Consider the following 14,938-nt stretch of genomic DNA (forward strand, 5'->3'; position numbering starts at 1 on the left):
ATTTTGTAAGCAACAACCAATGATGCAATCAATCGGATTGCAGGCCACATCTCAATTAATTCTTAACATAATTAATGTCAGAGGTGCTGGACTAACGGAGCGTTGGGATATTAATCGTAGAATTCTTTAAGATGCTCTATATTACTAGAATTGTTCACATCAATTGAATTATTCGTCTTTAGAGTAGTGAAGAAACAGTCTTATCTAATGAAAATAAAATTACACAAAACTGCCAAGCAAAAGTAGGAGTCAAAATTAATTCTTTAGCGATTAATTGATTTAATAATATTTAACGCTAGAATTGTAGTTAACCATGTCCGATAAAGATCATTCGTTACCTATTCCAGTACCTGGAAATGAAGAGAATGGAAACAATAAGTCAACTTTTTCTCAATCAGTGTTTCGTAAAATGAGTCAACCTATGTCTCCATTATCATTATCAGGCCCAGCTAACCAGGCGTCCACACAACTGGCGATAGCCTCTATAGCGCCAATGTTGGAAGGGTTTGCGCCCAAAACTAGTGCCGAGGAATCTAAGGATGGTGTTTCTTCGAAATTGACCACTTCGCCTCATGGATCGGATAGTTTGTCAACAGATAATTTGAATGCGAACGATACGGCTAAGTCGAAAAGGAATTCAAGGGCAGGTTCTACTTCTTCTGGAAGTGCATTGGATCCAGGGATGAGTAAATTGAATAAAACTACGTCGAATTCGTCTTCTGCTTCAAGGATGTCTATATCTATTCACAAGGAACCAGAAGGGCCTAAATTGCCTAAGATAGGTAAGATTGGTGTATGCGCTATGGATTCTAAAGTCATGTCTAAACCATGTCGTCGTATCTTGAACAGGTTAATTGAAAACGGAGAGTTTGAAACCATTATTTTTGGGGATAAGGTAATTCTTGATGAAGCCATTGAAAATTGGCCAACGTGTGATTTTTTGATTAGTTTTTTTTCATCTGGATTCCCTTTAGAAAAGGCTATTGCTTATGCTAATTACCGTAAGCCATATATATTGAATGATTTAATTTTGCAAAAAACACTTTGGGATAGAAGATTAGTCTTAAATATTTTGAATCATGCTAATGTCTCAACGCCAGAAAGATTGGAAATTAGTCGTGACGGTGGTCCCCACATTGATGACTCGTTGATGAATAAATTAAAAGAAATTGGCTTGTCAGATGAACAGTTGAAGAACCTAACTGACCAAAAGGAACCTGAATGGGAAATGATCGATGACGATACTTTGCAGGTCGAAGATAAGATAATGAAGAAGCCATTTGTAGAAAAGCCGGTAGATGGTGAAGATCATAACGTGTATATTTACTATCCTAAATCTACAGGTGGTGGTGGTCGACGTTTGTTTAGAAAGATTGGTAACAAATCTTCCGAATTTGATCCTGAGTTATCAACACCTAGAACTGAAGGATCATACATCTATGAAAAGTTTATGGATACAGATAACTTTGAGGATGTGAAAGCCTATACTGTGGGACCTAAATTTTGCCATGCAGAGACTCGTAAATCGCCAGTGGTTGATGGTATTGTTAGACGTAATACCCACGGAAAGGAAATTAGGTTTGTAACTGAATTGACCGAAAGGGAAACAATTATGGCTAAAAATGTGAGCTCTATATTTCAACAGACTATTTGTGGATTTGATTTATTGAGAGTAAATGGGGAATCATATGTAATTGATGTCAATGGTTTCTCGTTCGTCAAAGATAATAATGAGTATTATGACTCGTGTGCATCAATATTAAGAGGTTTGTTTATTGAAGCCAAAAAATCCCGTGATTTGTTGAAGACAAAGATACCCCGTCTGTCTAAATTACTTCACAAGAGTCAATTTGAAGAAAAAGAACAAAAATGGGTGTTTAAAGGTATGGTATCTGTTATTAGGCATGCAGATCGTACTCCTAAACAAAAGTTCAAGTACTCATTTAGATCGCCTTTATTTATTTCATTGTTAAAAGGTCATTTGGAGGAAGTCATCATTAGGGATGTTCCTGATCTTCAAGTTGTTTTAGAAACTGTGAAAATTGCAGAAGAAAAAAAATTGGAAGATCTAAAGAAACTTAAACAATTAAGAGGGGCGTTAGAAAAGAAAATGGATTTTCCGGGTACCAAAATTCAATTGAAGCCTTCTTTAAATTCTGAAAATCCAGAAACAGTTGAGAAGGTACAATTAATCTTAAAATGGGGTGGTGAACCAACTCATTCAGCACAATTTCAAGCAAACGACGTTGGAGAGCAACTTAGACAAAATATTAAGCTTTTGAATCGTGATGCCCTAAAGGATGTAAAAGTGTTTACATCTTCAGAAAGAAGAGTTATTGCAAGTGCACACTTATCTACATTAGCCTTATTAGGTTTAGATAAGGAGCATGAAGAATTACCAGACGACTTTTTGATTATTCGGAAAGATTTATTGGATGATTCAAATGCAGCAAAGGATTTAATGGATAAGGTTAAAAAGAAGTTGAAACCATTAATAAGACAAGGTGCTGAGGCCCCTCCTCAATTTACTTGGCCGCCTAAGATGCCTCAGCCGTTTGTTGTGATCAAACGTGTCTGCCAATTAATGAATTATCATCAACAAATTATGGATTATAACTTCGAAAAGCATAATGTGGACGAATTCCAAAAAAACTGGTGTTGTGGTGAAGATCCTGTTCTATTTAAAGAAAGATGGGATAAATTATTTCAAGAGTTCACAACTGTGGAGAAAACACATCCATCAAAAATTTCCGAATTGTATGACACCATGAAGTACGATGCATTGCACAACAGACAATTTTTACAAAATATCTTTTCCTTCGATCCAAACGACGAAGAGTTGCTCGCAAGATTGAATAAGGTATGTGGCGATACGATAAATTCTTCAGGATTAGTCAGTGAATATCCAATTAATATTTTGGCGATGAATAATTTCAAAATTCCAAACGATAACCAGACTACTTCGAACAGTAATAATACATCAGGTCCAAATTCAAGCTCCAATTCAAGCAGCAACCTTGCTAATATTACAACCTCTACTACTCCCGCGTCAGCTGGATCGTTGGGATGGGTTTTAAAGGGAGCCACTTCAACAGTTGATGATTCATCTTCAAATAATGAGTCGAATACTAATAAAAAGCAAGATACTCATGACAATTTATTCGATCGTCCAACGTTTACAAGACTTCGAGAATTGTACAGATTATCGAAGGTATTATTTGATTTTATTTGTCCTCAAGAATATGGTATTAAGGATGAAGAGAAATTAGACATTGGATTACTTACTTCATTGCCATTAGCAAAGCAAATATTGTCAGATATCCAAGGTATGAGGGATAACGATGCAGCAGCTGTAGTAAATTACTTCACAAAGGAATCTCATATTTATACATTATTGAATGTTATTTATGGTTCTCAAATCCCAATGAAGATTGCTAGAAATGCTTTACCAGAATTGGATTATATGTCACAGATTGTTTTTGAATTATATGAAGCAGACGATTCAAATGATCCATCTGGTAAAAAGCATTCCATTAGGTTATCTTTATCTCCAGGTTGCCATACTCAAGATCCGTTAGATGTTCAATTAGATAATGATCATTACATTGGATGTATTCCACGTATTGGTTTAACTAGACATTTAGATATGGATTTAGTGACCCAAAGATTAAAGTCAAGATTCTCTAGAGTTTCATTGCCTAAGAAATTTACTCCAGTTAATATCTCGAGTCCATTAGCAACAGGCTTATAGAATTATTTAATTCCCTTTACTACGTTTGTTTACACTTTCTTAAATAAATAAATACATTATTATTATTATTATAACCTATACATATAAACTGACTAATTTGTTCATTACTTTATAATAGTACCACGTATTATATAGTAAGAATAATTAGATAAATAATCCCAATTCTAAAATTAAAATTAATGAAATTTCATAAAAAAAGGAACAAACTGATATAAATTAAATTAAGCAGACTCATAAGATTCCCAATTATCAATTATGTTCTTGATCTTATCAGATTTGGTTAATTCATAAACTTCTTCGAAATAAGCCTTGGTAATTTCGAATGGTTTGGCAGTCAAATTTGGAATATATTTGTTAATCAAGTCATTTGGTTTGACTGATGACTTTGGAATCTTCTTACATAAGAATCTTTGGAACGGTTTAACACCAGACATTAAGTATGAAGAATGGAATGGAACAGAAATACCCTTCAATGGGATAACGGCAAAACCTCTTTGTAAGTCAATTGGTTGTGGTTTGGCTAATGATTGTGCGGAAACTTCGCTAATAATTTCTTGTAAATGAGCAGCGACCTCTTCTAAAGACATAGTATCCTGTAATTTAACGATATCAATTTTGTTTAACTTGATGACATTCAAAACATTAGTTAAGGTATCTAATCCTCTCAAATCACCAGCAGTAACGTATTGAGTGTTTTCAACGTTATAGTTAACAATTTCCAATAACCAACCGGTCTTCTTTGCAACTTCATCAATAACAAATCTCAAGGCCGCGTCATTGAAAGTTGGACTAACTCTGGTTGGATTGACAGCACACATACCGTAATTAGATCTACCTAATTCATCTCTTGGAACAGCAACTTGCATTGTCATACCACGATAGAAAACGACATCAACTAACGATTCAATTGGCATAACATTTGCCAAAGAAGATAATGCCGAATATTCACCTAACGAGTGACCAGCAAACATAATGTTTTCTGGAACTAATCCCTTAGATTTAATATCTTCATAAGATGCCTTTTCCATTAATGTTAAAGCTGGTTGGGTAAACTGGGTAGCTGACAATAAACCAGTTGGAGACACGAAAGTAAAAGATGTTGTCGTATAATCAATCTCCTTGAAGATCTTTTCAGATTTAATTTCGCCAGCTTCGCCTATAGTTTCGAACATCATTCCAATATAGTTGTCCCTAATCTTCCTACCTTTAGCACCACCAAAGTGAATAGTTAATTCATTTGGATTGTTCTTGACAATGTTAAGGATCGAGAAACCATAGTTATCAAGGAAATGACGATCAGCCCTGTCCCAAACATCCTTAGCAACATCAGAACTATCATATAAGTCCATACCCATACCTTGTTCTTGAGAACCTTGACCAGTAAAGACGTAAGTAGTAATTGGTTGTTCAATTTCAGCTTCACCAGATAATACTAAGGTGTCAGTTTCGACATTTCTAGTCTCAACCTTGATAATCTTACGACCGTTGATCATACCAATGTGTTCCAAAGTAGTTTGCAAGATATCGTTTGGCAAAACCATACCGACGAATGTACTCTTGAAAGCTCTGACTCTGGAAGCAACATTGTTGGCAGCCCATTCTTCAACTAAGCCTCTAATAGAAGCAGATGAGAACATACCATGAGTGATAGTGCCAGGTAACTTAGCATATGAAGCAAAAACTCTGGAAACGTGGATTGGGTTGTAATCACCAGAAACCTTGGCATATGGTTCATTAGTGTTTGGAGCTTTGGAAGTCAATTCCTCACCACTTGAAATTGGAATGGAGTTTTCAAACTTAATGGCTTGTTCAATAGTAGTACCGTTTCTAGATAAGTAATCCGTGACTGGGTTACCGTATGACTTGCCCGCTTCGTAATCAACCGAACCAATTTGAATGACTTCCTTGGTTGGTAATTCTAAGTAGATTTGACCAACAGTAGTGATCGACGAGTAAACTTCAGCACTCTTAAATTTATAAGTGGATTCACAACGGAAAGTCAAGACTTGGTTTAATAACTCAATATCTTTTTCTAAGTGGAACCATTCCTTAGACTTCAAGATAGCCAAGTCCTTGGCAGAATCGAAATGAATTTGAACGGGTGTTTCAGTAACCTTTTGGAAGGTGTTTTCAAAATCGACGTATTCACCACGATACAAAAATTGAGAAGTGACTTCCATAACTGGTTGGTTTTCTCTGTATATAGTTCCAATAACTTCAACTAACTTACCAGATGGTTGATTCAAAACAGCCTTGATTTCAGCACTTGATGAAACAACGTCATTTTTTTTCAATGGTTCAGCACCAGGAATCATTCTGTAGCCATTAAACATATGGACCAATCTCAACAAGTCACCGTCAATCGTTTTAGGGAAAATGGCTTTCATAATAGCCTTCCAACCAATAACAATTGCAAAATCCATTGGAGCCAAGCTAACCTTACCTGGTCTTGAAACGAATGCCTCGCACTTGTTACCGATCGCATGAGTGAATTCAGAGATATCCTGACCAGTAATAGTGAGTTCATCTCCGACAATAGCCTTTTCGACATCAATATCAAAATCAACTGGAACATTGGAACCGAACCATAACTTCCAGTAAAACTCTTTTATTCTATCGTTTCTACCTTCCATAACCTCTAAGATTGGTGCAAATCCATCATTAGGTGCATAGGTGTACAAGAAAGGTAAGGCTACTGGCTTGGAATCGGCAGTTCTATGTTCAATCAATTCAAATTGAATGACTGATTCTTTGACCAATTTAATGTTAACTACCGGTTGTAACTCCCCATTCAATGGTTCTAAGACAACTAATGAAGTCTTGGACGAGTTATTTGGATGAGAAACTTCAACGACAACTTCACCACTTGGAATTAAAACATCGTGAAGAGGGTTTGAAACGTGGTTGTATCCTTGAACAACCCTATCGGTCGTAATAAAAGCATGCAACCAGCTCAATGTATTACCTGCTAACAATTCTAACCATTGCGCCTTCGATGGCAAGGATTTTTGAGAACTAAGTCTGTAAATTACCTTATCATCAGACGATTCAATGGAAACTCCACTAGGAACAGAATTAAGAGAACCTGGAAGTTGGCCTCCGAAATACTCAACGGTTGGGATCTTTGATTTATCGCCATCATATTCATCTTGGAGTAACTTAGCAATGTGTCCATCATGAATGGAGTCCATGATATCCTTGATTGGCTCGTTCACCTTTGTAGTAAATTGAGCTGCAACTGGACCGTGTAAGATACAAGTCTTTTGAACATCCTCACCGACAACTGCTTCTAAATCTTCTGATTGCCATAACGAATCCTTCTTAAAGAAGTATTCCAATCTTTCATCAATAATAGGAACAAAAGGAACTGGTTTCTGATGTGGTCTTTGACAGCACATCAAGAAGAAATCGCAATCTTCTTCATTGATCAATTGGGTTTGAGCCAACACAAAGTGGTCGAAGAATTTGTCTGTGAAAACTTGTGGCTCGTCTTGTAATTGAGCAAAATTTTGCAATAAGGAAACCGAATCAGCTTGGGTAGTGAATCTTTCTTCAACTCTTCTCAAGAAATCACACACGAAGTTTCTTAATGAAAGATCAATCCATCTGGAAGACTTCTTGACATACATTAATTCAATCAATCTGTTGGCAACTTGTTGGTAAGTCATATCTTGTAAATCACAAACACCAGAATCATTCTTACCGAACCATGGTTTTTGGAAATCCTTGTTCAATTTATTGATAATGTAATCCTTCTTCTTCTTTAAGGCTTCTGTTAATTTGTTTTTAGGTAAGTTGAAAATGGTATCATCCAATTCTTTCCATAACATAACACCTCTAGTGGCAATTTTATGGATTGGTTCACCCATTTCTGATCTGACAGTAATGATACCACCAGTTGGCTTCTTATAAGTACTTTCCCATTGACCATCAGTGACACCAGTACAGGACGCAATGGCCTTCTTAGCATCCAATGAAGTATGTGCTTCTTTGGCAGTCATAACACGCGAACCAAATAAAACACCATCAAAAGGCATTGGTGGATGCTTGTAAGTTTGTGACCATGTACCAGTTAAGTATGGGTAAGTATCTTCGTCAGAGCCGAAACCGGAACCAGCGATCAAAACAATGTTGGAGCATCTTCTAATCTTAGAGTACATCTGTAAAATAGGTTGATGGAAATCTTCAAAAGAATGATGGCCACCACCTCTACCACCAGTCCATTGTAATACAATTGGGTAAGTTGGGTGTGCTTTAGCGATGGTAATACATTGAGAGATGGCATCGATCGAACCAGGTTTTAAACCTAAATGAGTTAAGCCTAATGTTTCAATATATTCGGTTGCAACCTCTAAAGATGGTACACCAGCACCAATAGACATCGATTGAATTGGGAATCCCTTTTCTCTCAATTCCTTGATCAATGGGATACCCCATTGTAACATTCTTGGACTAACATAAATTAAGTTAAGACCAATACCAGAACCAGGAACAATATGATCCCTGACGTCTTCTAAAGCCTTTTGCATAGATGAAGCATTGAAGTAACCACCACCAGCTAATTCGACGTGGTAACCAGCATTAATAGTGGCCGCGACTATTTCTGGGTTAACGGTAGTTGGTGTCATACCAGGAACCATTAATGGGGCCCTACCTAATAATTTCGAGAATTTTGTATCGACGTAGACTTTACCAGCCTTGTTCTTGACCAATTTTGGCTTGAATTCTTCCAACCAATTTGAAGCCCATTTGGTAGAGTTAGGTGCTTTGTTAAATATTTCTTGTTTGAAACCATATTCATCGTCTGGGGAAATGGTATCTAAAGTACCAGCAATAATAATTCTGGAACCAGTACCTTCTTTATTTCTGTGTGTTAAAACACCTAAACCAGAAACTCCACCAGGACCAAAATCTAAGATATGAGTCGAAGCAAAGTTGGTGGCCTTTTCCCAGTTAACGGCTAATTCGGTGATACATCTAGTTAATCTCAAAATAACAGATTCTTCCGATTTAGATGTGTAAGTTTGAAAGTTATCACCGTTAAAAGTGTCGAAAACAGGAATCTTAACATCCGCTGGTGAAAAGTCAATTTCTTCATTAGCCAAGTCGTTATGGATAAGATCAGTAGCCGGCTCTAATAAATGCGAATGGAATGGACTAAAGATTGGTAAAAACCTGTTAGAGAACTTTAATTTTCTTTCGCTGAATGGAATTCTAGCCTGATCTAAACCAGATGGAGCCTTGTTGTTTCTCAAAGTCAAATTCAACCCGTATAATGATTCTGGTGGACCGGAAACAACGACATTTCTGGCACCGTTTACCAAAGAAATAGCAATGTGTTTTTCACTTGGTAAATGATTATTAGTTTGCTTGATAAAGTTTTCGACTTGTTCTATAGATAAATCTCTAATAGACAACATTGGAGAAGGTCTACCTTCATTATTTTCGAGTGAATCTTGTAACATACTTGGTGGTAAAGTGGTCCTTGGGAAAGTTATAAGACTTCTAGCACCAACAAAGAATAATAACGAAATAGCCTTTAAAGAATTTTCGATAAAGTTATCCCAGCTAGAAGAAGAGGCAACTGCCATGGCGGTAACTAAACCCTGCGAATGACCGGTAGTACCGCTCAAATAGCTTCTAAATTCACCTGGAGTCAATCCTAAGGCCTTACATGTCACCGTATAGTGACATAATTGTAAGACACAGATCAATGGGCACGAAACTGGCACTGATAATAAATAATCTTGGTCTGGGGTCTTTTCTGGGTTAGCTAACCACGTCAAGATATCAAATCCTTGGGTATAAATCTTATCGACATTTTCGGTGGTTCTAACAAGATAGTTCAATTGAGTGGCAATCTTACCAATCAAATCGGACACAAGTCCACTGTACATATCGTTGATCTCTCTCAATTCTTCGAAGAAGTCGTCCGTGTTACCTTGACCACCAAAAATGGCGTAGATCTTGGCCTTACCGTCCGAGTTGACGCTCATAGCGTTCTTCAACAAGTTTGATTCTGTCTTCGTGGTTGTGGCATTAGAGTTAATCACCGCGTTGTAGTAGTTCTTGATAATTCCTTTAACTTTGGATAAGGTGGTTGGGTAAGTCTCGTCGTTGACCAAACGTCCAGCGAACGAATGCACATCGGTGGTGGATAAGAATCTCACTTCAAATTCATGCAAACTGAACTTCAACACTTCATCGAACTGACCGGCGGCCTTAGGTTCGACCAACGAAGCGGTGTAGCCCAAAAACTGCGAAAATAATTCAGCTGGCGACGAGGGTTCGTTGTCGCCCGCAAACCCTTCGGTAGGCTCAGGCAACGTCTTGTTGAACTGATCCTTCAATTGCGAGAATCCAAACAACAAATTGGTTGGAACCAACATTGTGTATTCAATTGTTCCATGATTTAGCGAAAATGGACGATGTGTGGTACTCATTATGTTTCTGTAAAATAGTCTATAATATTTGTTTAAACCTTAATGTGTTAAGTTGTAGCGGTAATCTAATGGGAGTGAATTAAATTAGTATAACTGCTAATGTGTGTCTTTCTTTAGCAAATCGATATTTTTGTATTTTCGATATAGCGATCTGGCGGGAATAAGGCTAAAATTAGTTCTAAATGAATATAATAAATATAAACGGTGGTACTTTTAAAAACTAATTGTTACTTTTCAATATAATATATTAATCTGTCCAATTATCTGATAACCGAACTTGAATAAAGATATATCCTTGAAAAAATTCCTAAAGAAAGATATCCTGTGATATATAAATTAGCGCTGATACGCTATATAACACCAAAATTTTATTGATGGGCGGTTTTGGATTTTGGGTATTTGCAACTCCTTCAATTTTGTGTAATTTTGTGCTAGAACGATCGCCTACAAATTATGAAATGGACGCCAAGTAGTGTGTGTTCCAAATGCCTTAAAATGTTGGGATCTCGGTGGGTTCGATGTTGGCAATAGTAAAGAAGGTGTAGAGGTGTAGCACGAGGTTGAGGGTTTACGATGTGTGCATATACTATGTACACGTATGGATGGATATGTGGGAATTGCAGTGGCAAAAGGAATGGGAGTGGCAGTGGTAGCTAGAGAGGCAGTATTACGGTATATACAGCATGAACTTAGAATATCTTTTAGTAAATAGACAGTTGGCAGTGTAGACGGCGTTAGACCAAGGGAACATATGAAGTTACGTTCGGGATGTGAATAGTATTTTAGGTTGAAACGAAGTACACTGTTGAGAGTATTTCGCAGCGAAAAGGACTTAAAGAGAAATGCGGCCGGAGCCACTTGGCTAATCGCGGGTTTTGCGATGAGGACGTGCAACGGTCGACCCATTCAGACCCATCGAACTGGGCTCAGTGTGCACACCTACCAACAAAAGTTCGGGTTTATGCAACGGGCACAACACAAACCATGTTTGTATTTGTGTCGATTGGTTATCTGAGTATATTGGATATCGGGTGGTGGGCGATATGCTATGATGAATAAAGTGTGACTTAAAGATATACTCTCGCTGTAGTTACAACATTCACTGTATAATTACTATATTCAATTATAATTACTATATTCAATTATAATTACTGTATTCACTGTATAATATTCTATTCACTATCATTTCTCAATGTATGGGTGTAATCACCGTTTACTTGTCAATTGTAATTTTTGTTGATAACACAGTCCATCAGAGCAAGAAGAAGATAAGTATTGCAATTATCGCAAGCCGGAGAAACATCTGATGTAGTAATCTTCAATAGTTTATACAAATAGTAGTGGGATGTCTTTTGCACTCGAAGTCACTTTTCGCAGCCACTCTGCGTACAAGTGCTCGGTCGGCATTGCGTATGTGTTTTGTTGTTCTCTTCTTGTGTATGTGGTCTGTCGTCCTGTACTGAAGTATTTTACTGAGTTGTTATACTGGTGAGCTAAGATTTGTATGTTGTTTGTGTAGACCTTCTCGGTATCAACATCTCCTATTGTAGGCTTTCCCGGTATCAACATCTCCTATTGTAGGCTTTCCCGGTATCAACATCTCCTATTGTAGGCTTTCCCGGTATCAACATCTCCTATTGTAGGCTTTCCCGGTATCAACATTCCTATTGCATAACGTTGGGATACCCAATGTTTTGTAGCATTGCATTTTCAATTTCTGTCCGTGATTAATGCAGACTTGTGCTGGTTCAAAATATACTATGCATACATTCACAATAAGCTTACGCTGACATTCTCTACACAACAGTTTATAACTTATGATAGATTGTCTTCACAAATAACGTCCATTTATATACATAGTCACTGGTTGGTCGTTCTTTATATAAACCTATTTAGGTGGAGGTAATAATCCTTGAGGCGGCGCTGGTGGCAATAACTTGTTGACGTTCTTAGGAAATTCCCTGACAATTATCTCACATTTAACCTCTCTACACAAATCTTTCTTATTGGTATATGGAACCTTGTGTAACAATTCCAATCCGCTCGATCTTTCCAATGCATCCACGGGAACTTGAAAGGTGGTAAGCGGTGTGGCGTTGTCAATCGCCTCGTTTGGTAATACGAATGCTCCAACCGCAATGTCTTTTGAGTTATTGATTTCTCCAACAATTAACTTGAAAAAGTGTGTTGGCACTGCGATATTTGGTGGTGACCCAATAACCTCGTACTCAACTTTGTATTTGTTCGGATTCTCTGGACATTTCTTTGGCAAGAATAACGGGCCTGTCATTATTCTAACCCCGTCGTATTCTTTGGTCAATCTACGTGCAAAATCTTCAAAATGTGCCCAATAGTCACGATTGAAGCCGTCGCCAACTTGCGGCGAAATGTTTGTCAAATAAAATGTTTCGTCCATGGCATCTTGATGGTACTTGGCATCAGCAGCAGGAGCTTGGTGGCCTCTGTCATAACCACTACGGAAATAGTCTCTCAACCTATTTCTGAACTTTAAAGGAATATTTTCATCTTCCTTGAACACTGACTTCTTCCTATCAACCCCTTGTGCAGATCTTATCGAATCTTTAGTGATATGTTCAACAATCCAGTATGGGTTCCTAGTTTTCCTATCGTAGCAACTAATAAATTCTTTTCTCTTCTCTAAATCATGAATTGGCCCCGGGAAGCCGTATTTGTAAAACTCTTCTGGCCTTATACTGGATGCATCTAACGATCCGACACCGCCATTACTCTTTCCTGGAACAACCGAGGTAGGAGGTTCCACGGTCGTTTTACTAGGGGTTGGTGCTGACGACTTTCCCCAGAAATATGACGCTATACCAACAGACCCTAAGCCTAAACCATTAACTAGTAACTTACTCATTTTTGGTTCCAAAACATAGTATATGGTTTTGAAAAATTCCGCGTGTTAAATAAATTGATCGCATCTCTAATTTTTTTCGAGGTTGTGCGTTTGACTATGATCACATCAATGTAGGACACAAATATCAAACAAAGCTAATGTATACTAATTTAGTAGGTTAGGTTCTCAAACCGTCAATGGGTCTACGCATACTTATAAAAAATGTTATACATATATTCTATTTTTTTATTCTATAGATGAAATACTACTCTTTCTTAACCTTACGGTTTCTGTTAGTTTTAATATCTTTTATTGCCTTTAAGGTTCCAATTGAAACAATTGAGCAAAGCGGTCCCAATAATGGTAAGAAAACTGCTAGTTTATGTTCACTTGGAAAATATGCTTGTTGTACCATTTCTTTTTCAAAGAATGCTCTATCAGAATTCTCTAAACTCTGTGAACTGTGCTTCATCGATAAGTAGAAGTTGCCATTATTTAGTTCTTGTATCGATTCTTCTAAGTATTCTATGGATTTTTGTACGTACAACCTTGTCAACTCGGGTATTGAAATTTCATTTAATGAATTGGTTAAAGTCAATAATGCTTCTAAATTTTCCAATGACTGCTTCAAATTTTTATACGTCATAGTCCTGGACAATGAATCAATTTTGATATTTGGTGATTTAGGCAGAGAAGGCATACCTAATAATTGAAATAGCTGCGAAGCAAATGTTTCCATTACGGGTAATAATTCACTTTCATCGATATTAGATCCTTGTTTCTTCATATCTTTATTGAATATAGTAACACCACCCCATTGTGGAATTAAAAATGAATTGGTCTTGGAATTTTCAATTAACGTAGGCTTGGAGTCATAATTAGCTTCGGGAAAGTATAATATAAAGTTAATACTAGGATTGATATCATGAGTAATTAAATTCCAGTCACCAAAATTCACAAATGTTGATAAGCCAGACTCAGGAATTATAAATGATTTCTTGTTTTCATCATAGCTTGGAGGATAGGTCAATGTAGAATAGTATTGGATTTGAGAAGTTACTGTAAAGTTAGCAAAATGATTCAATTTGACGAAGATCGATTCAAATAACTCCAATGACTTCTCAATCTCCCAATTTATTGGCTTTCCATTCTCATTTAATAACGAAATAACAATATTATATTTAGACGAATATGGCATGACTAAATTTCTAGAATCATGGCTTTGTCCTTTCACTATACTACTCATTTCCTCAATTTCACCTTTAAAAACATATTGGGTTAAAATTATGCTTAAAAACTCATCAACTTTCTTAGGTCTGACGACATTATCAGTAATTGTGATCCTTGTTTCTTTACTGAATGGAGATATGAAGAACGATTCAGTTGGATCTTGTTCTTCTTCATTATCGGGACTTGGCAAGTATTCAAATTTGACGACATAGTCCTGTTGAGCATCTATGTTATCATCGATCTTTCTTAGTTCAATTGCCCAAAAGTCTTGTAGTTCCGGATAGACATCATATACAGATTTATTAAGCAATTCTTGAGCTTGTGGAATGAAGCAAACTAATGAGTTCGGTATATCAAGATACACGGGAACATTGTAATGAATCTGATTTTGTAGGTTCATTGAATAGTCTTTTACTTTATCAGCTGGCAATTCAGCTCTGTGAATTGTTGTTGTAGATTTCCATAATGGTACACCGAGAAACACGATAAAAAGCAAAGTAACGAATACTATGGCGCGTCTAACAACAGTTATGGAGGAGATTTCCTCTCTGTTCCTACTATCGGTATTTTTCTCCGTCATTTATGACTTCTTATGCTGAATCTATTATAGTGAACCTCTAGTAACTATTCCATACATTTAACTACTGATCTCTC

At 36.8% G+C, this 14,938-nt stretch overlaps 5 protein-coding genes across 5 annotated transcripts; 1 reads left to right on the plus strand and 4 right to left on the minus strand. All coding sequences in view use genetic code 12, as the record gives it.

Annotated features, from left to right (window-relative positions):
• Window positions 1–313: 313 nt before the first annotated feature.
• On the plus strand, window positions 314–3,751 carry DEHA2B08118g (DEHA2B08118p; the record flags this gene model as incomplete). The annotated part of the gene is made up of 1 exon (XM_457310.1): window positions 314–3,751. One exon carries the CDS (start codon window positions 314–316, stop codon window positions 3,749–3,751), a length of 3,438 nt encoding a protein of 1,145 aa, XP_457310.2.
• Window positions 3,752–3,972: 221 nt separating this feature from the next.
• DEHA2B08140g (DEHA2B08140p) lies at window positions 3,973–10,194 on the minus strand (the record flags this gene model as incomplete). The annotated part of the gene is made up of 1 exon (XM_457311.1): window positions 3,973–10,194. The coding sequence occupies one exon, from the start codon at window positions 10,192–10,194 to the stop codon at window positions 3,973–3,975; it is 6,222 nt and encodes a 2,073-aa protein (XP_457311.1).
• A 1,326-nt stretch (window positions 10,195–11,520) lies between these two features.
• DEHA2B08162g (DEHA2B08162p) lies at window positions 11,521–11,763 on the minus strand (the record flags this gene model as incomplete). Its single annotated transcript, XM_002770055.1, has 1 exon — window positions 11,521–11,763. The coding sequence occupies one exon, from the start codon at window positions 11,761–11,763 to the stop codon at window positions 11,521–11,523; it is 243 nt and encodes an 80-aa protein (XP_002770101.1).
• A 319-nt stretch (window positions 11,764–12,082) lies between these two features.
• Window positions 12,083–13,075, minus strand: DEHA2B08184g (DEHA2B08184p; the record flags this gene model as incomplete). The annotated part of the gene is made up of 1 exon (XM_457312.1): window positions 12,083–13,075. The coding sequence occupies one exon, from the start codon at window positions 13,073–13,075 to the stop codon at window positions 12,083–12,085; it is 993 nt and encodes a 330-aa protein (XP_457312.1).
• A 244-nt stretch (window positions 13,076–13,319) lies between these two features.
• On the minus strand, window positions 13,320–14,864 carry DEHA2B08206g (DEHA2B08206p; the record flags this gene model as incomplete). Its single annotated transcript, XM_457313.1, has 1 exon — window positions 13,320–14,864. The coding sequence occupies one exon, from the start codon at window positions 14,862–14,864 to the stop codon at window positions 13,320–13,322; it is 1,545 nt and encodes a 514-aa protein (XP_457313.2).
• Between the last annotated feature and the right edge of the window lie 74 nt (window positions 14,865–14,938).

This window comes from Debaryomyces hansenii (genome assembly GCF_000006445.2).
Source record: "Debaryomyces hansenii CBS767 chromosome B complete sequence".
NCBI lineage: Eukaryota > Fungi > Ascomycota > Pichiomycetes > Serinales > Debaryomycetaceae > Debaryomyces > Debaryomyces hansenii.